The sequence below is a fragment of the Emys orbicularis genome, chromosome 17 (assembly GCF_028017835.1).
Source record: "Emys orbicularis isolate rEmyOrb1 chromosome 17, rEmyOrb1.hap1, whole genome shotgun sequence".
NCBI classification, from domain to species: domain Eukaryota; kingdom Metazoa; phylum Chordata; order Testudines; family Emydidae; genus Emys; species Emys orbicularis.
In genome coordinates, this window is record NC_088699.1 from 7,507,609 (window position 1) to 7,535,109 (window position 27,501).

Sequence of the window (27,501 nt, forward strand, 5' to 3'; positions counted from 1 at the left end):
GCCGCCTGCGGGGAGGGGGCGGCTCTGAGGAGACGCTGTAGCTGGGGCCTGGGCCGTCCGCTGGCTTGTCACAGCGCCTAAGGCTGCGGACTCGCTAAGGAGCCGGTAAAGGCCCCCGGGTGACGAGCGGGGCGGCCTGCCAGGGCCCGCGGAGGGTGACGGGGACGGCCTACCTGCCAGGGCCTGCGGGAGGCGGGTGCAAGGGGGCCGGGGAGGGTGAAGGGGAAGGCCTGACGGATCCCTGCCCGCCGGCTGGCTCCGGTCTGCGCTGCCCCCAGCGGCGCCCAGGCCGGGGAGTTGCCTGAGCGGGTGGGTGGGACGCGTGCAGAGGAAGCTACTGGGCCCCGGGGCGGCGACGCTGCTCTGAGCTGGCGGGGGCTGGGGTCTCTGCTGGGGGCAGTTGCGGGGGCGGCGACGCGCTCGGAAGAAGAGGCCCGATGGAGGGGACGGGTCCCCGTCTGGGAGCGGGAGGGGTCCGTGCTTAGCCGACAGGAGCCTCCCCTCCGCTCTGCTCCTTACATAACCGCCGTGCAGGGAAGCGCGCTGGTGGGGGGGCTGGCTGCGCTACACCCCGTGCCCACAGCGGGCGGGTTCCGCACGGGGCTGACCGCCTCCGAGAAGGGACTGAACCCCACCAAGGGATGGGCGGAGCCTCCCGGTCCCCCCCTCCCGAGTGGGCTGAGAGTTAAGGCCCGTTGACAGCCCGGGCGGATTCTTCTCCCCCCTCGTAGTGATCCCACGGGAAGGGGGTTGAGTCCTAGTCAGAGCTTGATAGGCCTGGACAGACTTTCCATGTTCAGCCACAGTGCCGCCCCCTGGTTTGGGTATACCCCAATAGAGGGTCAAGGTTTGACTCCTCCCTAGTCCTACTGTCCCCTCCCACATGCTGTGTCGCATTTCCCAGTCTTTACACCGTAAGTCCCATCTCTTCTCCATCTCCGTTTCTTCCAGACCCAGAAACAGTGACCTGACTACAGAAAATGGGTGTGGGCCTGGGCGGAGGGTGTCTTTTGTATTGGTGCCTGGAAAGCTGAGATTTTTAATGTACACTCTAGTGTGTTGAATCAGGCGAGCCGTTAAAGCAGACTCATTTCCCTGCTGGTGAAAGTGTTTTGTAGAACCAGAGCTCTTATTTACCTCTCTGGGGCTTGGCTGTTTGCAGGCTGAAGCTAGGAGGAAGCAGCAACAGCGGAGATGGCGCGGCTGGCTGCAGTTTGCAGAGACGGGGAGGAGGAATTTCCCTTCGAAAAGAGGCAGATCCCTCTCTACATAGATGACACCCTTACAGTGAGTGTCTGTTGTACAAGTAACACCTAATCTTCATGTATCTAGCTGAGCACTTAGCAGTTACAACATAGGCAGACGATATGTTGCAATTCCTAGGCGAGGCCTTTCTCTTTAGACATGCCTCTTAGGCTCCTCCTTTGAATTCTCCCAATGCGATAATCTTTGGGAATTGATAATGCTTTGAGTCACTTATGCTTAACGCAGCAATGCATTTTTCACCAGACTTCTTCAGAAAAATATAGATGACCAAATCAGGAAAATACTTTTTGCTTATTTGGGGCCCATGTATGTACAATTTCCAAGAGATGGTAGGCATGTGGCTCAGCCTACCCAAAAGTAAGGCAAAGCAATCTTTAAATAATGTAGGATTAATATAATTAGTAAATCATGAAACTAAGGTACCAAACGAGGTTGGCCAAATATAAATCACATTTTAAAATAAGTGAGAAGAGGATTAAGTGGATTGGTGGTACATTTGCATTTAAAATAGAACAATTTAGGGACATTGATGTTGTTTAGGTCCTGCATCAGAACATTGTCCTTTGTACAGTTCTCCTTGTAATTGCTTGATAGTTTGGTTGTCCTGTCTCTCAATGCTCTATTCTAATGTTCAAAATCTACAGTCGTGGTTTATTTTTCCTTTCCCCTATCTGGTGAATGCAGTAAAATTAACTGAATGTGATCTGGGGGACTCTGGTTTGGGAGCCTGTCTCTGACTTAGTGTTGCGTGCTTCAGTGGAAGGTGCAAGAAAATGAACTGAATGTAAACTGTGGCACAACGTGCCTATAGAGGAAGTGTCTTCATAACACTAGCTGTTTAGTAAAAACAACAAGGAGTCTGGTGGCACCTTAAAGACTAACAGATATCTGGTTAGGTGCCACCAGACTCCTTGTTGTTTTTGTAGATACAGACTAACACGGCTACCCCCTGATAGCTGTTTAGTATTTGCCTTAGCCATGAAGCATGAAACTTTATCCCTAATTTTCTTTTTATCCAGTCTAATGGAACTGTGGATAGTCTGATCCATATTAATGTCCTCCTTTTTTTAATCCTGTTCAGTTGTTGGCCTTGACATATCTGGTGACAGTGGATGATATATGCTAATTATGCATTGTGTAAAAAGTTTCCTTTTATCTGTGTTAAATTCCTGTTTTTCTATTTCGGTGATTATCCTGGCTTGTATTATGAGACAATGAACAGGAGTGCCTGATGTGCTGTATTTTAGCTATTAAGTACTTTGTATACTCATTTCTCCTCTCTGAACTAAATAGTTCAGTCTCTTCGTATGGGAGGCTCTTTCTGTTTCTAAGCATTTGTTACCTCTCTAGACCTCTTCTATTTCTCCTGTGTCTTTTGAAGTATAATGACCAAAACGAAATACAGACTTGCCAGGGAAGTCTTGCTGTCCTGGCAAGTCACAATTTGGGTAATTTAAATTTTGCTTACCTAAAATTCCTTCTTATTTTACAAAAAGAACAGGAGTACTTGTGGCACCTTAGAGTACTCCTGTTCTTTTTGCGGATACAGACTAACACGGCTGCTACTCTGAAACCTTCTTATTTTAGTGGGCTGAAATATTTTTCTCTTCTTGTCCTAAACGGTTAGTGTTGTTCAGTGCCATCAGACTGTCGTGCTTTTAACGAGGGTAGGCTACAGTTGTGATTGAAGAGGTTCCTGTATATAGCTGTAAATTGTTTTTTGATCCCGTTAGATGAAAGGTATTTGTATAAGTACCGTCATTCTCATTATATAGAGACATTACTATTGGTCCAATTCTCATTCCATTACCACTATTGAGTCACACAAAAAATTCATGTTTCTACATATGCTAGAAGCTTCTCTTTAACAGTAATGGGAATAGTAGTTGGGTGGTCTCCTTGGGTGTTTTGTTTGTTTGTTTGTTTTGTTTCTTTTCCCCCTAGGTCTTAAGTATCTATAATAAGTTTTCAAATACTTAAGAAAAAGTAGTGCATGTTCTGCAGTTGTCTGCAAAGCTTAGCTCTAGTGCTTTAACTTTTAATTTAAAAAAAAAGTATCAAATAAGTGTGTTAATTTGATATAAACAGGCTTGTAGTAACCCATCAAAAACTTTCTTAAAAACATAGATGATCGAGAGGGTCTGCATCTGTGTAAGTCATTATGCAAACTTAAATTCTAACAGAAATTTAGATACAAAGTATCAAAATGACCCCAAATTGGTAAATGTGTGTTTGAACTAAAATGTGGTAGAAACTTACTACATCATCTTGGAATAATGATAAAGTGGCATAGAAGCTGCACAGATGCAGTATCATTTTGCTCCCTTAAATGAACAGTGCACTAGCTTAGGTGTCATGTCCTCTCATAAAGAGAAATTGCTGAAAGTTTAAAATAATTTACCTGTTCAGTGTATGAAAATAACATACTCTATATGATTCCTAGAGGGGATGGGTTTGATTTGGTACTGTGGGGACCTGCTCTTCCATTTCAGTACCTCAGGAACTGTGGTTGCTGTTGCTCCTGTCCATAGAACTTCATCCAAAAGCTGCTTGAACTGACTTGATCTTTGACAGTTTCACTGTACTGTTCATGTAGTGAGGAGATCTATATACATACAGAGAACATGAAAAGGTGGGAGTTGCCCAACCAACTCTAAGAGGCTAATTAATTAAGATGAACTGTTCTCAGCAGGAGAAAAAAAAAAACTTTTGTAGTGATAATCAAGCAAGCCCATTTAAGACAGTTTGACAAGAAGCTGTGAGGATACGTAACATGGGGGAAATAGATTCAATGTGTGTAATGGCTCAGCCATTCCTAGTCTCTATTTAAGCCTAAATTGATAGTATCTAGTTTGCATATCAATTCAAGTTCAGCAGTTTCTCGTTGGAGTCTGTTTTTGACGCTTTTCTGTTGCAAAATTGCCACCTTTAAATCTGTTACTGAATGGCCAGAGAGGTTGAAGTGTTCTCCTACTGGTTTTTGAATGTTATGATTCCTGATGTCAGATTTGTGTTCATTTATTCTTTTGTGTAGAGACTGTCCGGTTTGGCCAATATGGGCATCCTCTGATGTTGGGGTGGAAGACAGAAATTACTTATTGGTCTTTCTTCACTAATAGCAGCAGAACATGCTGGTACTCTGGTACATAGCACATTCTCAGTTGGAGTATGATATCAACATTGACAAAGATTGTTAGTTTCAGGCGGATGGTGTAAATTGCTTTGTGCAGCATGATTGCATACCATATGTGGCATTAACTGGCAGAGGATATATGGGTGCAGGGAACAATTATTTATATTCCAGTAGCGCCTATAGGCCTCAACCAGGTTGGCCATTGTGTCAGGCACTATACAAACATAGTAAATATAGGAAACCCACAATCCTGCACCAAAAATTGACATGCTGCTGCTCACAAAGTGTTATGGACCACAGGGGCATGTTGTTTTGCAGACAAAACTACACAGGATCGTTTCAGGGGACAAGACAAAAATGCCACATTTATTATGATGACACAATTTGATTTATGACCAATAACTAATATCTAATACCTATGTATATACAGACACACACTCACACACATCAAATGTTCTGCAGCTGCTAGATAGTTACCAGTCCTGAATGTAGCTTGAGTTTGTGGCTTGGGTTCGTAGCTTGTGGCAGCTAACTGGCCAGGGAAGCCGGGCACAAGGAAGGGCTGGGTCTCTGTTGGGCATGCACCGATGCCCTTCCATGTTGGCAGCAGAATGTTACCCTCCAAAGTCTTCCATCTCACCCATCCTTTTTTGTAGGCTTTAGTTTGAATCCAGAGTCTATAGGTCTTGCTGTGTCATGCTGCCTCTGGGTTTGGTGATTGATCACCCATCAATTGCAGACATGACTTTCAGCCTCGGACCTGGCTTTGATCTTCCTTCTATTGTATCTTTGTTCTTTTCTTTTTAGGGTGGACTCTTCTTAGGCCTGGTCTACACTAACCCCCCAGTTCGAACTAAGGTACGCAACTTCAGCTACGTGAATAACGTAGCTGAAGTCGACGTACCTTAGTTCGAACTTACCGCGGTCCAGACGCGGCAGGCAGGCTCCCCCGTCGACTCCACGTACTGCTCTCGCCGAGCAGGATTACCGGAGTCGACGGCAAGCACTTCTGGGTTCGATTTATCGCGTCCAGACAAGACGCGATAAATCGAACCCGGAAGTTTGATTGCCAGCCGCCGAACTACCGCGTAAGTGTAGCCAAGCCCTTACTTTGTTAGGGCTCTTGTCTGCATCTTCAGCCTTTGGAGTTTGAACTTTATTTCATCAGGACAGGCTGGTGCTGGAGGTTGATTCCATCATCCATACATACCTCATTCACACATCTAAACTAAACTAATAAGATTACAGCAGGGTTTTGCAAAAATGAAGGTTGCAGCAAGCTTACAAAATGGAGTAAGCGTTTTAAAATGGGGTTTGAATTACAATATGGCAAACAGTGAACAGAAGTTCCAATATAGACAAGTGTAGTGGATGGCAAACAGTGAACAGAAGTTACAATACTGAAACAGTGCAAGTCTCAGTGATTTAAGCAGGGATTGGATTGACAGTGAAATTTACAAGGGCAACTGGCTGAACAGCTATGGCTCTTAACAAGCATCTTAATTGTCAATTAGCCAGTTATTGGGGTAACCGGTTTTATGAATGAATGTTGTTTCATTCATAAAACTTTACTTATGAAGTTACATTAATAAAGTGAACAATTAAAAACAATTTCATTCATCAGTTCTACAATGTAAAGTGGGACCAAAGGAGGGGCAAAAAAATGGCACAGGGTAGTAAAACAGAATCCCGTAAAGAATAGAACGAAGCATTAGTGTTCTAATGTTAGCATGTATTCGAATGGGACAAAGGTGCTTTCAAGGCTGGGAGAACAGATGATATCATTCAAGTAAACCTCTTTCTAGCTGAAAGAGCAGTATTGGCTGGCTCTAAAGGAAGATGCATCAGTGCTCTGGAGTTTGTTTCAGTATTTGTGGGGGAAGCAGAAGTAGAATGAGGATTTCAGAAGATTGCTGCCCTCTTCTCTAGCCAATTAAAGAGGCAAAAGAGTTGGTGAAAAGGAAAATGGAAGCAAACTACTTCATTTTTAGAGTTGACATGTTAGTTCAGCCACTAGTCCAATTTAAAGGGACGGTAACAACAGATTTCTGTTAAATTACAGGGTTTTTCCCCACACGTTAGCTTACTGAAACTGAATTTTAAAAATAAATTTGACTTCTTTGCAATTCTCTGTTGGAAAATGAAAATCGGTTAAGCAAACTTCACTTTTTTTTTTCTAGTCAGTCTTTCTTTGTCTCTCCATGGTGCAGTTTGAAATGCAAACACTGAAGCAGGTTTCTTGTTTAAAAAATTGTTTCCATTGGATAGAAACGTCCTTGTTTTAAATAAAAATCTAAGTTTGGGACTGAATTTGAACTAGTGCGGGCCCTGATTCCATAAAGAGCTCTGTGCAGGCTGATCCTTACTTACTTTAGTGGGGCTCTGTGAAGAATCAATGATCCATGCACCTAGAGCCAGTTGCAGCATCCGGACGTCAGTCCTTTCAGTAATTATAGTTAGCTGGATTGGTATGTTCTCTGCAAGGTTGTTAAATGAAATTAAAGCCCATAGGTAATAAGAGAGAAATCTAGTTGTTATTTGGTAAGCTGCTAAAGTAAGAGTGCAATTGTAATATGTTACATTTGTTAAATAGTGTTTAAATTAAAGGAATGCAAAACTTGGACTGTCTGCAAAAGATTAACAGATTAGTTTTCTGCATCTCCTCTATCTGTGATACACATTGGAGGAACTTTGAAGAGACATATCTTAATTGTACCTATGAAGGAGTCCAGTTCTCTCTCTCTCTTGTGGAATGGGATGAAGGCAGGGAATAGCAATTTGAATACTAAAGGAAGAGACTTGTGTTCTCTTAACTGCAGCTGATAAAAAAAATTTTTTATTGTTCCAGACAAAATATTTGTGCACCCTTGTTAAAATGGTAGAACAAAATTGCCTGTTGAAACTCCCAATCCATGATGTGGTATCGAAATTTAAAATACTAATTGGGTTGAGGGAACTTGCACTTTGTAAACAAGAAAATATTTTGCTGGATTTTTGGGTGCAAAATAGATTTTAGTGCTTTTCATTATTTAAACAGTAATGTTGTTTGGCTCTCTGTTAGCAAATGGCACCATAAGTGAATACCACATCACCTTATTTTTCTAGCTTTTGGCTTCCATGCTGCATGGTAAGTAATTAGGCAAGCAATAGTATGAAATATTGTACCAATTATCACATAGCTCTGTGGGTTTAACATCTTGCTTTGAACCACTTGAGAATTGCAGCTACAGTGATCCAAAGCAATGTAAATGCCTTTGGAATACCTTGTTAAATTAATATGTTCTTAAAATTGATACTTTGCAAGAATAGACTGTGAAGTGATTAAACTGTCATACATGTGCTTCCATAATTTTTTTTTCTGTAGTTGATCTATTGCAGGGGTCGGCAACCTTTCAGAACTGGTATGCCGAGTCTTCATTTATTCACTCTAACTTAAGGTTTTGCGTGCTAGTAATATATATTAACATTTTTAGAAGTCTATAATGTATAACAAAACTATTGCTGTATGTAAAGTAAATAAGGTTTTTAAAATGTTTAAGAAGCTTCATTTAAAATTAAATTAAAATGCAGAGCCCCCCAGACCGGTGGCCAGGACCCAGGCAGTGTGAGTGCCACTGAAAATCAGCTCGCGTGCCGCCTTCGGCACGTGTGCCATAGGTTGCCTACCCCTGATCTATTGGATCACTTGGTATAATGCCTTGCAACAATTTTTTTGTTTGTTTTTTATTTGAAGCACTGCTTCAAGTATTGTAGATTGGGGTTTTCAACCTTTTTCTTTCTAAGCCCCTCTCCCCACCGCTATAAAAACTCCATGGTCCACCTGTGCCATAACAACTGGTTTTCTGCATATAAAAGCCAGAGCTGGCATGAGCAGGTAGCAAGCAGGGCAATTTCCCCATGCCCCATGCCAGAGGGGCCCCCGCGAAGCTAAGTTTGGCTTTAGCCTCATTTCAAATAATGAAAAGATGGCAGGGCTCAGGGCCCTGGACTTCAGTCCCATGTGGTGGGGCTTCAGCTTTCTGCCCTGGGCCCCAGCGAGTCTAACACTGGCCCTGCTTGCGGACCCCCTAAAAGCTGCTCGCGGCTCCCCAGGAGGACCTAGACTCCTGGTTGAGAACCACTGTTGTAGGTCATATTAGTAACGTATCAGAGGGGTAGCCATGTTAGTCTGGATCTGTAAAAAGCAACAGAGTCCTGTGGCACCTTAAAGACTAACAAATGTATTGGAGCATAAGCTTTCGTGGGTGAATGCCCACTTCATCAGACGCATGTAATGGGAATTTCCAGAGGCAGGTATAAATATGCAGGCAAGAATCAGTCTGGAGATGACGAGGTTAGTTCAATCAGGGAGGGTGAGGCCCTCTTCTAGCAGTTGAGGTGTGAACACCAAGGGAGGAGAAACTGCTTTTGTAGTTGGCTAGCCATTCATAGTCTTTGTTTAATCCTGATCTGATGGTGTCAAATTTGCAAATGAACTGAAGCTCAGCAGTTTCTCTTTGAAGTCTGGTCCTAACGTTTTTTTTGCTGTAAGATGGCTACCTTTACATCTGCTATTGTGTGGCCAGGGAGGTTGAAGTGTTTTACAGGTTTTTGTATATTGCCATTCCTAATATCTGACTTGTGTCCATTTATCCTCTTAGGTAGGGACTGTCCAGTAACGTAAATATTGCTGTCTAACCTAATGATTGTTGCCACTTCCTAAAGAAATGTTTTAGAAAAGCACATGTTCTAAAGTGTCTTCTAGAGCAGCAAGACCAAGTTGAATGCTTTGCTGACCATTCTGATACCTCTGTATGGAGTACTCTTATGTTTAAAGCTTCCAGTATTGTAATGTGAGAAGAATGAGGATTCAACAGGCAACCGTACATGCATTTTTAAAAAGGAAGTAGAATAAAGTCAGGTCTGGATTATGTTTGAATTTTTGTGTTCTGAGAGGTTATTTTTTTTCTTGTTTAGATGGTGATGGAATTTCCTGATAATGTGCTAAACCTTGATGGACATCAGAATAATGGTGCACAATTAAAGCAGTTCATTCAGGTAAGACACAATCCTTAACTTCCTGTCAGTTTAAACAATCCATTTGCCGGATTTTACTTTCTCTGGTTACTTGCTTTATGGTACTTATTTCTTCAAAGGTGTATCCATCACCATGTTGATAAAGTACACTGCTAGCTTGATGTGCAGTGAAATGCCTCTCAGGCACTAGCACCAAAAGACACTGTGTACGTTACACTTTTGTCCCATTGCAATTGTTGCTCCTTTATGTACACTCTGTTCTTTCCAAAGATGAAGTGCATGTCGTTTTCAAGAAAAAAATCCTTAGGTGTGTCCTGAATTCTTAGTCGGAGGACTTCAAATGTCAACACTTTCACCATAAGTGAAAATCACTTGCCATAGTTTAAGAGACCAGAGAATACCTGTGTGGTTCGAAATTAATGTACATTCTTTCAGTGTAAATACTAGGAGGTCACGTAGTAAATTATAACTTGTTGGTTTAAAGTTGTCTTGTAGGTCTCAGGCTGATCTAATAGTCCCACAATGAGACAGAGCTTTTGCCAATCCAGATTTCTTCCTCTCCCCCATCCCCCAATATTTTTTATAGAGAAATGGGTCTTTCCCTTTGGAAATAAGGCCGGGTGAAGATGTGAGTTCTCCTCTGTAGCAACATCTCTTGGCAAAAAGATGTGGGGAGGGAGACTGGGGGGGAATTGCCTCCTTATCTTTTCCATGGCTGGGCCATAAGACTTAAAGCAGTGCTGTTGGTGACAGAAGTTGTATCTATGACAATAAAAGGCATGCTTCTAGTCACATGTTGCTCCAGGCTTTTCTCTCTGCTTCCTCCTCTCTCCCCCCCCCCCCCCAAAAAAAAAGGGGGTTGATATTTAACTTGCCAGTGGTGAGCTGGTGACCTGAAATTTTGGGGCTGCAGACAGTATCCACTAAAGTATTTTGAAAGAAGAAAACTGTGAAAGTCTAGAATTCTATAATAACTTAAAAATCAACCCTTTAGAAATCTTAATTCATTGCATCTCTCTCTCTCTCTCTCTCAGCGACATAGTATGCTTAAACAGCAGGATCTAAATATTGCCATGATGGTGACATCGCGTGAAGTCTTGAGTGCACTTTCTCAGCTTGTCCCATGTGTTGGCTGTCGTCGTAGTGTGGAACGTCTGTTTTCCCAGCTTGTTGAGTCTGGAAATCCAGCACTTGAACCCCTTACGGTAGGGCCTAAGGGAGTCCTTTCTGTAACTCGAAGCTGTATGACTGATGCAAAGAAGCTTTATACGCTATTTTATGTGCATGGGTAAGTTAAACTACTTAGTGTGATATATCAAAATACAGTCACTGAGCTTATTCTTTCCATTCCCCTTTCTGAAAGAAATAAGCTAACTTCTGCATGTATGTTTTGCCAAGTTGTCTTGATACAGACACGAACGTATTATTGGCACTGTGATCAGCTACTAATTAACTGGAAAGCAAGCTGAACTAGAAATTGTGTGATCTGTTACGCTATTAAAGTTTAAACTTGCTCATCTTTCAGATGACCAGTTGAATTTGTTGCTCTTTCCAATTGCGAAAAGGATTCAAGATTAGAATTAAGATTCTTAGCCAATGGCTTCCAAATGGCCATATGTGACTTTTGTTGGCATGTCTAGAGGAAGAGTGCTTGCAGCAGTAGAACAGGATTTTCCTTTTTCTCTAGATTGTAAACATTAAAACAAATGAGATTTTCTTGCAATTTTATACTACAGTAAGTTTGCAGGTAGGGTGAGAGGAAGGAATCCTTTAGTGTAGGAAAGGTTGGACTTAGAAAACAAAACCTCTTCTGTGTCTACTATCAATAAAGGCATAGCTGTATCTGGATGGCATATTGGACTGTGTTTCGTATTGCTTGCTTGAATGGTTGGTTGGGAAAATGCCTACTGCCCTCCCTTCCTTTACCTGAAACATTATATAGGCAAAGGTGGTAATGAAGGCAGGAAGAAGAAAAGCTTAGGGTTAATAAAAGAGTGGAACAGTATTTGTATCTCTGATAGTATCTCTGTAACAGACTGTCTTCATTTAATTTTTGTTGGATAATCTTGTAAGGATTTGTTTGCAATATTGTAACTTTAATTTTAAAAGTAGTTTCTGAAATGTCTACATAGGTCCAAATTAAACAATATGATAGATGCAATTCCAAAAAGTAAGAAGAACAAGAGATGTCAATTGCACTCCCTAGACACGCACAAGCCAAAACCTTTGGGGTAAGTTAAAAGAACTTGGATACTATGTCAGTGTGTACATTAAAATCTAAAAATGTTCAAAGAACAGAATTATAGATGAGTATTTTTTCCACAATTTGTTGTCATGAAGAGATACTGAAAATTCTGTAGGTTTATCTGAATTTTGTAGGCAGAGAAGTGGGGGACCAGCAATATGCAGTATGGAACTGCATGCGTAGGTCTAAAACCCTTTTAGCAGCCTAGCAAAAGCAAAATTTTATAGCTATAAAACTATTTTGAAGGTCGTATTCCACTGCTGTAACTTCATGTCTGTGAACTTTGAGAGTAGAAATCTTCACCAGAAAAATCTGAAGACTTGTTTTATGACAAATTTTGGTCCTATCTATATTCGCTTTCAAACCATATTTTTAAAAGTGTGTGTGTGTGTGTGTGTGTGTGTTTTTAAAACACGTATAGCATTGTGGATGGAGCTAAATTAAAGCGTGCAACTGTTCTTAAACATGGTTGGAAAGCCAGCACAGGTGAACACTTGCAGAGAATAGAGCAAAGTCTGTCTTTCACTTAAACAGTGAAACTTATAGCTCTCTTACACGATTACTGTTACCTTTGCAAGCCAATTTACTGGGGGAGGGTTCAGTCTGCTGTTAAACTGAAACAATTGTACAGTGGTGTGAACCCCATTATGTTAGCTCAATGTTAATTCGAAACCCAGATATGTTCACTTATCCAGTCCACTTAACCACTCCAACCAATGCATGTACATCTTAAACCTAGTGATATGAAATATTGTTTCAAACTAACAATAGAAACATAATGGTCAACATTTTTTAATTTGACAAATAATTTTTTGCTGATTTTTGGAATGGGGGGGGTCACTTCTTTGTTACCTTCACAAAAAATTGCATAATTATGAAAATTGTGAGGAAAATCCCCTCTTTTACCAGGTCTTTCCTAGGAATAGCGCCATAAGCTCTTTGAAGCCAGGACTGTCCTTTCTTACTCGTAAAGGGTTTACATAATGGGGTCCCAGACTTACTGGAATCTATGCACTACTATAATTTAAATGTTAAATAAGTCTTTATATATGCAAATAGTTAACTGTTGTACAGAACATTCCCATAATTGTTTTCTGCTGTCGTGCAAATCTGAGCTAAAAGTGATTGTTTATATTGCTGTCAGCTAGTGTGTTAGACTCCCATGATTGTTTTTTATGGATTATAATACTTGTTTAAAGCAACAGTCAGTTTGGTTCAGTAAGCTCAGTATTTTTGGTCAAGACTACTTGCCACAAAATATCAAAGTTGAAAATCTGGGAGTAGCAACATGCAGGATTGCAATCGTATCCCACTTCCTCATGTTAAATCCTGCGGGTATTTCAGGTGGGGTGTGGAGTTATTGCAGATTTCTATTGTTTCCACTCTTAACAAATATGATGTCAGTATCAAATGAATGAAGACAAACTTTTCTGAGTGGCTCAGTCTATTGTCACAGTCCCTCTGCCCAGGTAGCTATTCTCACATTGGCTTGAAATATTTTCTCTCCAACGTGACCACTGAATCTTTTTCTTAATAAACAATTAGGCCTAACTTAGTCCCCAAGCCCCTGGTCAGAGCTCTGATGTGTATGTAATGCATATTAGTAGCCCTGATTCTCTTAATATAGTCTACTGAATTGCTAAACCTTTTTTATCACAGCTGTTTGCTAGATATTGCATCTTTGTGGCTGGATTTTTTTGACCCCGTGGAAAGAATTGAGGGGGGCGGGGAAACACAACCCCAATTCCCTGGGGGGGGGGGGGGGGGAGAATCATGATATGAACATTACAGTTGCAAACCACCATTCAGTCAGCTCTGCTTCTATGTGGTATCTCTTTCTCATACCCTTTGTCTGGTCTGTTTAGATAATAATATCTTCAGCACAGCAACTGTCTTTCATGTGTGTGTTTTTGTGTTTTTGGTACGGTACCTAGCACTGCAGGGTCTCACTCTTGGTTGGCCCCTAGGCACTGCTGCTGATATAAAAGATAATGTGTAATAAAGATTAAATTAGATCAGTTTTCATGTGTTGTATAATTGTGCTTATAGAACCTTTCTGTAAGTCTTTCATACATCTGTGTGAAAGTGTGCAAGATTAATTGAATGCAGATACGCACCATTTTATGAATAAACATGTATAGAATTGAATACATAGTATGTTCGTATAAATAGACTCAAGTCTAGTTAACCATATCATGTATTCAAAATGTGATGGCATAATATTTGGCTCATTTGAACTGTGCAGAGCTTGAATTATTAGAAATCCCTAAAATTCATGAGTTCTGTCTACCATCATAGGTGTGTACACACTTCAAAATATAGTTGGTTTTTTAGCTGTAAAATTTACTAGTTGGCAGCTGCTATGACATCTTGCCATTCATGTTGTCTTGCTTGTTTCCATATTAGGTGGTGGTCTTTTGATTTTAAAAACAATTCAAGTGAATAAATAAGATATACTGAATCTCTAGTTTGGTGGAATTTACTTTGCTAAGTTGAATGGTGTAATAACAGAGTCTGCAAAGGATGTCAATATAACAGCCTGGGTCTACACTACACACTTACCTTGATATAATTATACGTTAATCCATACCCTTGAGCAAGGCAGTTATACCAACTGAACTCCCCGTGTATACAGCACTTTTTTCAAGACTAAACTTGTTAAGTTCATAGAGGGGGTGATACGATGCAGTTGCCCACAATGGCATGTGGCTCATGTGCAATTGCTATTCGTAAATAACTGGTGGCTAGAGAGAGGCTAGTAAATGGGGAGAACTTTGAGTTCCTAGAGAATTCTTTCCCAGGTGTCTGTTTGGTGGGTCTTTCCCACATGCTCAAGATCTAACTGATCGCCCTATTTGAGGTCAGGAAGGAATTTTCCCTAGGTCAGACTGGCAGAGACCCTGTTTTTTTGTCTTCCTCTACAGTTTGGAAGCTTGCTTGTTTTGAACTAGGGTAAATGGTAGACTCTTCGTAACTTGAAGTCTAGATCATGATTTGAGGATTTCACTAACTCACCCAGATGTTATGGGCCTATGACAGGAGTGGGTGGGGTGAGGTTCTGGGGCCCGTAATGTGCAGGAGGTCAGACTACATGATCGTGATGGTCCCTTCTGGCCTTATAAAGTCTATGAGAATGTTATCCCTCATTGGAATGTGTTGGAACCTTGTCAGTATCAGTTGTGTTCTGTCTTTAGCAGAGTAAACAACAACATGTCAGAGCTTGATCAGAAGTTTCAGATTGTAGGACAAACTTTTTTTTTTTTTTTTTTTTAAACACAAACTTGTCTCTCATTTATTATGTCCATTCTCTGAGAGGCTGGGTGGGAGGAGGGAAATAAAATTGATACTGTAAAAAGCAACAGAGTTCTGTGGCACCTTATAGACTAACAGATGTATTGGAGCATAAGCTTTCGTGGGTGAATACCCACTTCGTCAGATGCATGACACACCCACAAAAGCTTATGCTCCAATACATCTGTAAGTCTATAAAGTGCCACAGGACTCTTAGTCTGGATCTGTAAAAAGCAACAAACACGGCTACCCCTCTGATACTTAAAATTGATACTGTTTTTCCTTTATTTTTTTGTTTTGTTTTGAACTTGAGATAATAGTAGCTAGTCATTAGTTCCATCTCTGACCAGATTAAATATTTCAATAAAGAGAAATATAATTGGTAGTACATACTGTTTTGTTGCATAAGCAGAGGTATAGAAGCTAGAGCTTGGATTTGCTATAGGGGGGCTCTCTTCGGAGGCTCACCCCTATAGCAAATCCAAGGGAATATGAAAACAACTTTAGTCTTTTGCACATTGATTTCTGTAAGATGAATCCTCAAAAGCAGCTTTTTCTCTAATAAATGAATATATATCTTATTCTCAGGTTGAGTCAGACCAAAGAGGATTATGAAACAGAATGGTTCATACATAACGTAATTAAAATTTTGCCTTAGCTCTCTCAACTCGCATTTATTTATTTATATATAAATATATCTATCTATCTATATATCCATAGTATGCAAATTGAGGCTTCCAACTCTGTCAGATAATGCTTTATGTAGACAACCTGTGTAGGCTGTTTAAATTACATAGCTTGCAGTTCGCTTAAAATATACTGCTCAATATAGTACTGCGTATACTATTATATAGTGCAGAAATCATCCGGTACTAGCAGTATTGCTATCAACCCAACTAAATCTGCAGTTTTGAATGAAGGCAAATGTATTAATAGCCTAAATGAGGAGGTGGGATAGAATTTACGTGTCTCTCCAAGAATATGTAGTTGTGAATGATCTTTAAAGTAACTTCTGACTGATTTTATTTTTTCTTTGCAAGAAGCCTTGCCTTTAAATAAGATAATCACAGCTTTGCATGATGCATATTATATATAAGATTTAACTTGGAGTTTTAATTGGTTTTCAATAACATACTAAATTTGTAGTTGTAATTACAAGTAGTCAACTACTGTGGTTATTGGCTGACAAGTAGTTAGGAGCCTATAGTCATACCATCTATTGAATTGTAAAAGGCATATCATTACTGTGTTCCCTTTGGGGCTCAGAAGATAACTTGGACTCCTCTTCCAATCTTAAGGATTATTTACACTTTGAATTTTATCAAAAGAACTGTTCTAAAATAGTTATTTTTGACAAAAGCCCCAGTGTGGACACTTGTAGGCCTGGTCTACACCTAAAACTTAGGTAGACCTAGCTGTATCTCTTAGAGCTATGGAAAAAAATCACTCCTTGTGCGACATAGTTAGGTTGTCCCACTTTGGAAGAATTTTTCTGTTGACATAGTTACTGCCTCTCAACAGGGTGGATTTACTATAGCGACCGAAAATCCTTTCCATTGTCGTAGTGAGTGTCTGCATTAGAGCGGCATAGCTGCAGCTGTGCTGCTGTAATGCTTGTGTAGTGTTGACATACCCTTATTCTGGAATAAGCACGTCTTTTTCTGATTTAAATTAATCCTTTTGGTCCATAGGAGTATTAATGCTGGAATTTATACAGAAATAAAATTTCCAGAATAATTGTTCCCAAATAGCTATTTTGGTAAACTTCCAAGAGTCAGCAAGCCCTTAAGTAAAAGTGAATTGTTGTTTGTTTCTTCTTTGCCATACAACTGCTGACTATTTCAGCAAATGTATGCTGTTAAAGATAACGGAAATACGGTGTTTTAGCTTTGAACTTGAAGTAGTTGATAATGGTGTTGAAGCATGTCTTAATTTCAGATTGCAAACTAAGTATCCGTTTGCTGTGGAAATAAAGTTTTATAGATACTTTACATCAAAAGTGGTACTTGATTGGGGGAGGGGGGAATGTTACCTACAACTTGTCATTGAGATCATGATTCCTGCAGAAAACAAATTCCATTTGATCTTGTCACTGATTTTATGGAAGAATAATAATTTTTCTGGGAGGTGCAATGCTTTCCTGTATCTTTGAATATATAGGATTCAAACTAAATTAGCTAACTGTAGGATTTTGATAGCATGTTTCAGGAAGACATTTTAGTTTACTCTAGACATTGTATAGCTGTAATTTTTTTTTAATACTATGCTACAGTGAAGGGAGCAATAGCACACTCAGTACAGAGAAATTAGGTGCAGATAAGAAAAATAGTGAAGACAACAGGAAGGAGAGCAAATGTAGGATCACTTTCCACTATGGACCTTTCCAGGGAGCTGCCAGGTAAAATAATTAAAGAAAAATAACACTACTGTTTTCCTTTCTCCCTCTCTCAAAAGAAACTAATGTGCAGTTTTTGTTTTTAATTGGTATGTTATGTTTCTTTCTGCAGGGGTTGTTGGATGGATGTGTGGGAACTCATGTCCCAAGAATGCAGGGATGAAGTAGTTTTAATTGATTCTAGTTGTCTTTTAGAAACATTAGAAACATATCTGCGAAAACATAGGTAAGTTAAGGGAATTAAAATGTTCTTTACACTTTATACCCTACATTCTGGGGATTCTCTCATGAAACAAAGTATATAAAGAATACAGTTTGAAGTTAAAGGTAAATAACAAAGATCTTTTCAAAGCTCTGACAATTTTGCAGAGTTCTGCAATAGTTGATGAGACACCAAAAACAAGATGTACTCCTTTGGTTGCTTGATAGTAATAATCAGTCATAGCAGGAGAAATGTAGAACCCTAAGATCAGGCCCTAGCTTACTTTTCATTTTATGATTTTTAGCTAGTACAACACTGTAACTTGTATCGTAATTCTAGCTACATAATCACTTGAGAGATGAAATGGTATTCTCTTTTTCCCAGTTAATAAAGATTGTGGCAGTCTTATTTGCAACAATTAAACTATCATCTGGCAGCTATTAGAAAAATATCAGAGGCAGTTGACTTATCTGAGGCATCAGCATTTGATTTGATGTAAACTATTCTCAGAAGATAATTTAAGAATCAAACTCCACGTGTTCACACCCTGTGCCCCTTTTTATTGAGTTTATTATATGGAGATATACCTGTCTCCTAGAGTCATCGAGTCCAGTCCCCTGACAGATTTTTGCCTCAGATTCCTAAATGGCCCCCTTAAGGATTGAGCTCACAACCCTGGGTTTAGCAGGCCAATGCTCAAACCACTGAGCTATCCCTCCCCCCAGTTTGATTGAAGAGTATGAGCAGTACTTCCAAAACTATTTCTTGATCTGAGAGAATATTGGATTCCTTACAGTGGCTATATTTAATGTGCTATAGTCGACCTTTTTTTAACTAGTTCTTGTAACTTAGTCTCACAATTTAATCAAAATGTAGTAACAAGGCAATCCCTGGATAGAACTTCAGACCATTGTTTTAACTTTCTAGATTGAGTTCATTTAAAACAAAACAATGGTAAAAGTTTCTCAATACTGTTTCCTGTTTTACTTTTAAAATTTAAAATTTTTCAGAATTTAAAACTAAATTAGGAGCACGTTGAGTTTAGACCATAGAATTTTTTCAGTAGTAGTGTCAGTCATTTGAATAATTAAAACCTTGAATATCAAATATTATTGCTCTTAAAATAGTTTTCTTAAGCTTGGTTGCATTTTTTTAGATTTAGCACTTTTCTAAAAGTGAATAATGCATTTCACAGCGGTTGAAAGCCCTTAGTGCGCTGTTTTATGACACACTTAAGGTGAATTAGATACCTTGTATAACGACACATCTTGTGCAGCTACTTGCACACTTTATTTGTTTAATATGTACACACTTACCTGTAGTAAAATCTAAGGCACTAAAGTAGTTTATAATGAAAATGCTGATCTTACACCGCAGATACCAGATAAAAATGTAGTCTTTGATGTCTCCCATTATTCACTGTAGTTACTTAAAATATTCTGAAGTCCCCTTACAAAGTCACTTACATTGTGCCACAGATGGAAAAAGAATTTTAAAGGTACAGGACTTGTGCTGGCTTAGACCAGTGATTCACCTCGTCCAATATTTTGCAGGAATCTTAGAAATAGACAATATGGAATAATCTGTCCATAGAGGAAGTTTCTTCCTAATGCTACCAGTTAGTGGTTGGTTTATGTCCTGAAGTATGAAAGGTCATATTAGCAACTTCATTATATTATAAGATATAATATATACTTTGCATGTTATTCATGTAAGTCTTTTTGACTTTTTTGTTTGAAATATCTTAACTTGTAGTGGTCTAGTTTAATAAATGTAATATGCACTGTTTTATTCCTAAATGACTCTTATAATTGTATTAAACTCTGTTTTAAATTGCTACTTCAATAAAAATACTCCTTTTTTTTTTTTTTTAATTTTAATTTTAATATAGGTTTTGCACCGACTGCAAAAATAAAGTGCTCCGGGCATACAATATTCTTATTGGTGAACTAGACTGCAGCAAAGAAAAGGGCTATTGTGCTGCACTTTATGAGGGTTTGCGTTGTTGTCCACATGAACGTCATATACATGTATGCTGTGAAACAGACTTCATTGCACATCTCTTGGGTCGAGCTGAACCAGAGTTCGCAGGAGGGTATGAGTATGTAATTTGCTAGAATGGGCTATCTAGCGCTTTGCTTCTTTATTTTATTTCTGAACATATGTTGCAAGAGTGATGATTAATATTTTCTGCCTCTGCTGCGTAATGGATTTTTAGATGTAACCATTTGTATTTGATGTATACCTTCATGATCATGTTTCAAAGCAGTGAACATTTCATTAATCTCTTGGCTCATTGAAATCTACAAGCAAAATTGTAAGAAATTGTTAAATGCCTTGAAATTAATTTGTTCACTTGTTAGGGCTGCCTTGCTTTCCCATTGAGGTGTTCAAGATATGTGAAATAGAAAGGGAATCCTGAATGAAAGTTTTACTGAGTAATTTATATATAAAATCCATAATTTAAAGATTAGTTTAGCCACTGTACATTTTTCAGTTACTGCCCTAAAATCTTCCACTTGTGATATAGTTCTGAAATTGAATAACTTAGACTTTTCTTCACTGTTGTGTGCGTTGTGAGAAAAGCGGAAGAATCCTGTTACAAATACTTGTACTTAATAACGGTTTATAAACTGGTACTGGGATACAGTTGCTTTATTGCAAGGTAGGTAATTTGTAAACTCGCATTCACCTTTTTTGAAATATCATAAACATTTTGTTTCCTACTTTCTCTCTCAAAGGTGCAACTAAAATTCTCACTAGACTATAAACTAGATAAATGATAAATCCTGGAAAATCAAATGCTTAACTGTGCCCTACTGATATTCAGAATGATAAAGCTCTTGCAATATCCCTCCACCAGTAGAAATCATGTACTGGTGGGATAACTCCCCTCAAAAGCCACAGAATGGAAGATGCAATGTAGCCTTAAGGTGCTGTGCACAGATGAACATGTCATCAGAGCAATTGATGCAGCTTCAGATTTTTGTTCTGGTCCCTTCTATTTTGCATTTGCATGCAGCACAGTAGAACTCTATACAATCATTACTGTGATTATGCAAATGTCTCTTCAGATTGTTCTATCTTCTATAGAAATGTTCACATTCAACTGCCTTAAATGTACAGTAAATAGATTTCTGTTGACTTTCTTAATGAAAGGAATAGTTTAATACTGTGTATATCTCTACATCAATACATTGTTCATAATATTCCAAACCAACTCATATATAATCTTGTTCCAGACGAAGGGAAAGGCATGCTAAGACAATAGACATAGCCCAAGAAGAGGTTTTGACCTGCCTGGGTATTCATCTTTATGAAAGACTACACCGAATCTGGCAAAAGCTACGGGCTGAAGAGCAAACATGGCAGATGCTTTTTTACCTTGGTGTTGATGCTTTACGCAAGAGTTTTGAGGTAAAAATGGGTGGCTATTTAAAGTCTTATGACCGAGCAGTTAAACTAAAGGTTTTTTTACATTAACTATTAACTTACAAAAATTATCTAATTCTTCACCATTTGATATTGTTTTCATTCTGACTTGAAATGCAGCTTGAACAATGGGAGAGAAACACGCCATTATTTTATTTTCCAGTCCAGTGCTGCTGTACACTGGACTCTCCACAGTGAACTGGGTCACAGGGACATGGTAAAATCTTCTCTACGCTACAGGTTTTAGCTATGCTGTAATAAGGTTACCTTATTTAGCTTTAACTACGGTGAAGAATTGGAAAGATGGGGAAGCCTTTGAATTACAAATGCTATAGCAAAATGCCTAAATTCAAACTAAACTGCATTCACTGGAAACTTCCAAGGAATTCGGGAGAGGGGGGAAACCTACAAATACCTAAATTTGGGGCAGAACCTTGTGTGTGTCCTTCTAACATTCACTCACTCATGATCTCATGCATGCCTTTGACACTAAAATTCCAATATTTTTATTGGAATAGTTCTATCTTCCCCATCTTATCTATGATGTGGTTTTTCTTTTATGCTGGTTCCTTTTCATAATGACTGTTCTGTGTCCAAAATTTTTATAAGTGTCAAGTTAAAGAAAAAAAGATAAAATCCCCATTGGGTGAAGTTATAACCAGATTAAGGCTCAACTTGTTCCCACCTTATAGACTTACAAAGCATTTTGTAAGAATTTTTTGTTGTTGCTATTGATGTGGCTCTAAATTACTAGTACCTTGCGTTTCCAATTCCCTATTGAGGGAGCTGCTTTAAAAACCACAGCTATAGTGCAGCCTGATTTTTAGTCATAACGTGACCGATTTTTCAAAATTAAAAAAAATAAAACCTTCTTTTTCCCAATATGTTAAAATACACTGTTGAAAATTAAAACTTCCTGTGACTTTTGTTTTTTTCGAAGGGCCTGTCTACATGGGCAAGTTATACCAGTACAAGATATTATGTAAATATAAACCGCTATAGTGAGACTGGTATAACGCCCCAAAGCTTGTGTTGCTTTGGAAATGGTTTAAACTTAACCAGGAAAAGCCACTCTTAACTCTAAATACATTATGGAAGATTCTGATGTTTTTTAAAGGTTTAGATTTCTCATCTTGCTGATGCTCCAGGCAGCTGTACTACTACATTTTTATCTGTGTTGCAATAGTACTGTAATTATTTAAACAGAACATTTTCTGAATCAATTTTCTTGCTTTACTCTTCCACTTTTCACTTTGGACAAGGAAAATTCACAAATCTGTTTCACTAATGTTTGTTTTCAGGTTTTCAATGCTGCAAAGCTAAGCTTATGAAGTCTTTCCACTTACATTTCTTGAAATAATTAAATCATTTAATAAAATTTATATTGATGCATTTTTATTCATAAGTCTTATAGGAGCATCCTTCCCAAAAATCTAAATTTGGGGCCACATTTGAATTGACAATTTTCCTTAAGCATTGGGAGTGATAGTGCTTTGATTGACTCTTTGAACAAACTCCTTTTTACTGCCCTTTCTGTTTTATAAATGGAGAAGCTAGAGTTTAGCTTTAACTCCTTTAAGCAGGCTTTGAATTTTATTACCAGATGGCTGTGGAAAAGGTGCAGGGTATTAGTCGATTGGAACAACTCTGTGAAGAGTTTTCAGAAGAGGAAAGAGTACGAGAACTTAAACAAGAGAAGAAGCGCCAAAAACGGAAGAATAGGCGGAAAAATAAGTGTGTGTGTGAGATTCCTGCTCCCTTACAGGCAACAGAAGAGAAAGAAATAAGTCAGGAGAAGGTAAATATTACTGATCAATTGATTTAACATTTTGTTGCTGTTGAATAACTAATTTTGAGTTAATACTCTGCTTTCTCTTGTGCATCACGTTGGACTCTACAGTGTTTTTTTTATTATTATTTATTTTTTATTGATGAGGACTAACTTTTTTTTTTTTTTTTTTTTTTTAAGCGTCTCTCTAAGGAAACTTGATACCTCTTTAGAATAGTTTTGCCTTCTTGTAAAGGAATAGTTTTCAAACAAGATCTATGATTTGTGGAATTACTTAATCTAACGCTGGTTATTTGAATAAGTAATGATAACCTAATTTAAAAAAAAAATCACTTAACTAAAGAGAACATTGGATTTGCATGCTACTCAAAGACAAGTAGCACCAATGATGGTCTTTTATAAGGAGACTCAGGGTATGTCTACACTTCTATTAAATGCTCGCAGCTGGCTCACGTCAGCTGACGAGCTTGCAGGGCTTGGGCTGAGGGACTGTAAAATTGCGGTGTAGATGTTTTGGGCTTGGGCTCGTGCTCAAGCCCAGGCACTGGGACCCCAGCCCAGGCACCACAGTTTTACAGCCCTGCAGCCCGAGCCCTGCAATCCCAAGTCAGCTGACATAGGCCAGCCACGGGTGTTTAATTGCAGTGTAGCCATACCATAAAGTACTCTTCCTTACAGTGGCTTCAAGACCTGTGCTGCTGAATCTAGCTATCAGTAAATGTACCGATTATTGAAGTAAGTTCTTTGAGTTGATGGAACAGAGTTCTCTATGGCCACATTCTGGGAAAGCAAGGATGTCTCTTTTTTAAGGTTGATATTTTGCTTTTTGAAGTGATACAACATGATATTTAACAGCCTTATTTGACAACAGTTAGTTTCTCTTGTGGTAGGACTATCCTTTCTAGAGATTTAAAGAAAGCAGAAATAGACTAATGTTATCAGCTGGCTGTTATTTTAACACTTGCATACCTCTCTTGGTTTTATTTTAAGGAAAACTCAGACTTCATGGACAATAGTTGCAAAGCCTGTGGTAGTACAGAAGATACTAGCAGTTGTGTAGAAGTAATTGTTACCAATGAAAGCACTTCATGTACCTGTCCTAGTAGTGGCACTCTTTTGGGTTCACCTAAAATAAAGAAAGGTATGTTAAACTTGTTTTTCATAACTGTTTATTCTGAAAACATTTAATATAGGGTGAGGGAAGATATTTTCAGATACTTTTTAAAAAAAATAGTTGGAAGAAGTAAGAGAATATGAATTAAAAATTTAAGAGCTTCTTGTTTGTAGAGCCCTAACTAAAGAACCTATAACTTCTGCTGTAGATTACAGTAACTTCTCATTTCATCTCAGGTTTATCTCCACATTGTAATGGTAGTGATTGCGGCTATTCATCTAGCATGGAGGGCAGTGAAACGGGATCTCGGGAGGGTTCAGATGTAGCCTGCACTGAAGGCATTTGTAACCATGACGAAAATGGTAGGTTCAGCAAGAACTTAATGTTCACATTATCTTTAGTGTATAGAAAGCATAGAAAACATGTTTGAGAGAGGAAATCAACTGTCTTTCACAGGTGATGAGTCGTGTGTCCACCGCTGTGAGGATAAAGAGGAGGATGGGGATAGTTGTGTGGAATGTTGGGCTAATTCTGAAGAGGATAACACAAAAGGCAAAAACAAAAAGAAGAAAAAGAAAAGCAAAACTTCGAATGAGCATGTAAGGACAACTGCTTACTTTAGAATTCTAACTTAGTTATGCATGTATTGTAAAATATTTATTGCAGATTACCCAATTTGGATTGTGGCTAATGCTACAGGTATAAGCAAGATGGTGTGGGTTTTTCATCTCCTCTCTCCCCTCCTTCTCATTCAAAAAAATCTTTGTCTGAAGCAAGTATCAGATTACGTTCTGAAAAAAGCTTTCTTTATTTATCAGCTACCTATACACTTTTTAGTAGTGTATTTTGCCCTTATGCCTTCTCCTCTTCCTGTATACCTCAGCCCTGTTCAGGTGGGAGACAAGTGATAGGCTAGTTATCTCCATGGTCCCGTAATCAACAGTACTTTGGTGAAGGCAGTAAACTAGCATACCAAATGCCCATTTCCAGTCATCTGAAGTATTCAGCATTTGAACTGGTCTTCTCTACCCCCTTTCTAAATATTGCTTTGTGGAATTGTTTTGTGAGGAAATATTGTCTGGTGTCTTTACCAAATCTTAGTATCCCAATCGTGAAATGAACTCAATATTATAGGTTTAAAAAAAAAAAATACTTCCAGTAATTCATTGTAAATTATCTTAACTCTTAGATTCAGAAACTTGGAAGTTGTATTGCAGATCCGAGTAACCGTGAGACCTCAGGAAATATTGTGTGCACAGAGTTTCACCTTGACAAGACCAAAGACACCCATGCTGAAAGCTGCTGTAACTCAGAAAAAAATGGGCAGCAGCTGCCTTGGTTTGACCACAGGAAAAATGTGTCACAGTTTGCAGAATCTACAGAAACATCACTTGTTCCTGATTCTGGAAAAGGTGCCAAGAGCTTAGTGGAACTCCTTGTAAGTAACAGTTTATTTGAAGGCATAGGTTCGTAGCCTGCTGCTTTGAATCTTTGGTGTTAGGGATAGGTTCTGAGGAATTCAGAATCTGTATGTGGTATGTTAAGACTTGGTACAGTGAAGAGGTAATTGAAGATGCTCCTCATACCTTGCTCCTAGTGTTTTGTGTTTCTGGTTGATTTATGGTGAAATGTTGGTGAGACAGCCTTATAGGAGATTTGTAATTCTAATTTTTGAGTAAGAGTGGTCAGTGGAATTGGAATAATAGTGGTAGAATGGCAATCTTGTAATGAAGATGTGTGCACCATCTGTGCTCTTGTGCAGCATGCGAGTGCCAGCACAGATTTTCTCAGACATTTTTCCCTTTTTCCCCCCCCCCATTGATAGGCATCTCTCCATATTTTGAAAGTTCCATATTACTGCCATGATCTTTCACTTTAGAGTGTTGTTCTGTTTTCAGGTGAAACAGCGCTGCTGCTTAATTTTGCCAGAGTTCACTGCTGAGTAGACTACTTCTGACACAGCGTGTAGCAAATCATTGTGAATCAAACCCAGATCACTGGACTAGCTAGTTAGGACTTGTGTGTTGTCACCATGTGACAATTATTCTTTGTTCAGAGCAACTGTAGACTTTGAACAGCACAATACATAAGTATGAAACTTGAACTGGAGACACTAATTTGTAAAATGACAGGGAATGTGCAATGTTGGAAGAGAAACATTCATGTTTTTAACTACCTTTTTTCCCTTTGTAGGATGAATCTGAATGCACTTCTGATGAGGAAATCTTTATCTCACAAGACGAAATACAGTCATTTATGGCAAACAACAAGTCTTTTTACAGCAATAGAGAACAGTACCGACAGCATCTGAAGGAGAAATTTAATAAATACTGCCGCTTAAATGATCACAAGAGGCCCATTTGTAGTGGTTGGTTGACAACGGCTGGAGCGAACTAAATACAATAAAATAGCTCTGTCTTTCATTGAAATCCTCAAGATGACTACTGCGCCTTCTCTTTCAAAAACTTAATTTAGTGACTTATGGCAAAATTTTATCTTAAAATCAATGTGATTCTTTTTCTTTTTTTTCTTTTTCTTTTTTTTTCCGGTGGGGAGATTGGTAGAGGTGATTTCATTAATTTTGATCTTTCTTCAGGCTTGTTTCTTTAGTTGAGTAGCTGTGCAAGCCTCTTTTATAATTTATGCCATCTCTTTTCATTACATGTTTCTCTTACTGTGAGACTTACAAAAAGCAACCTAGTGGCAAAGTAATGTTGTACCTATAATTCTGTACAGAATGACAATGAGCTGAATATAAGATTTTACAAATAGACATCCATTTGCAAAATGTTTTGGATGTAATATGTTAAAGCGCAATGTGCAAAATTTAAATAAAGAATATTTATTAATATGCATAGTAAAAGTTGGTTTAGATGTTTCTACTTTTCATAACATTGTGGATATAAGTATTACCAAGTCTTTTCAGTGCAGCTAAACTACTGTACCATCAGTCCCTGTTTGTAGGTTTTGATAGCAGAACTGAGTTGAGTTGACCTACAACCCTTTTCCATACAAACTGATTCAATGCTATGTCTGAAAGCCAAGTCATTAGCTTCCCCAAGACAAATGCTGGTACTGATGAGTAGTATCCCAGCGTCTCTTCCTTATTTCCCTCCTTCCCTCACAAAACATACTGGAAGCTTCATTTGAACAAATGAAAAGCAGACAGTATTTCAACACACCTGAAAGGTTGCTTACTGGAGTGGTGGGTGTCTTGGCTGGTGGAAGCCTGGAAGACGGTTTTGAGTAGGTGAATACGGGTGCTTTTGTACAAATGTACATTCAGCCTTGGTTAGTTTAAAAATACAGTAACATATAATGTTTCAGCCTATTAATCTCATGGGATTATTTGTTCAGTACTGAGGATAGGGGTGGGAGATGTATACCAGCATGAAAAATAATTAGCCTTCTGATTCTAGGTAGATGTGGATTACACAGGTTGTGTGCAGTAGGCTAAATTCAGCTGGAGTAAATTGGTACAACTGGCGTTAAAGTCGGGAACGGTCCTCTTACTTTATGGCTGATTGTAGCCAGTTGTATCCTGCTTTTACCTTGTACTTCACTCAGAACTTGGTGTTAATGGCAGTGCATTTTCCAAAGACTGTATGCAGGCCATGG

General features: G+C 38.8%; 1 protein-coding gene across 3 annotated transcripts; it reads left to right on the forward strand.

Annotated features, from left to right (window-relative positions):
• GGNBP2 (gametogenetin binding protein 2) lies at positions 1-26,760 on the forward strand. Of its 3 annotated transcripts, none has more exons than XM_065418209.1 (14): positions 1-105; positions 1,163-1,287; positions 9,356-9,436; positions 10,450-10,703; positions 11,548-11,646; positions 17,459-17,572; positions 19,440-19,649; positions 20,791-20,965; positions 22,584-22,778; positions 23,760-23,910; positions 24,120-24,245; positions 24,340-24,482; positions 25,073-25,321; positions 26,077-26,760. In XM_065418209.1, the coding sequence occupies exons 2-14, from the start codon at positions 1,195-1,197 to the stop codon at positions 26,278-26,280; spliced, it is 2,094 nt and encodes a 697-aa protein (XP_065274281.1). In that variant the 5' UTR covers positions 1-105; positions 1,163-1,194; the 3' UTR covers positions 26,281-26,760. The 3 variants fall into 3 exon arrangements, with proteins under 3 accessions (XP_065274281.1, XP_065274283.1, XP_065274282.1); XM_065418211.1 differs by having other exon boundaries at positions 19,440-19,643; XM_065418210.1 differs by lacking the exon at positions 1-105 and adding an exon at positions 890-914.
• Positions 26,761-27,501: the final 741 nt, after the last annotated feature.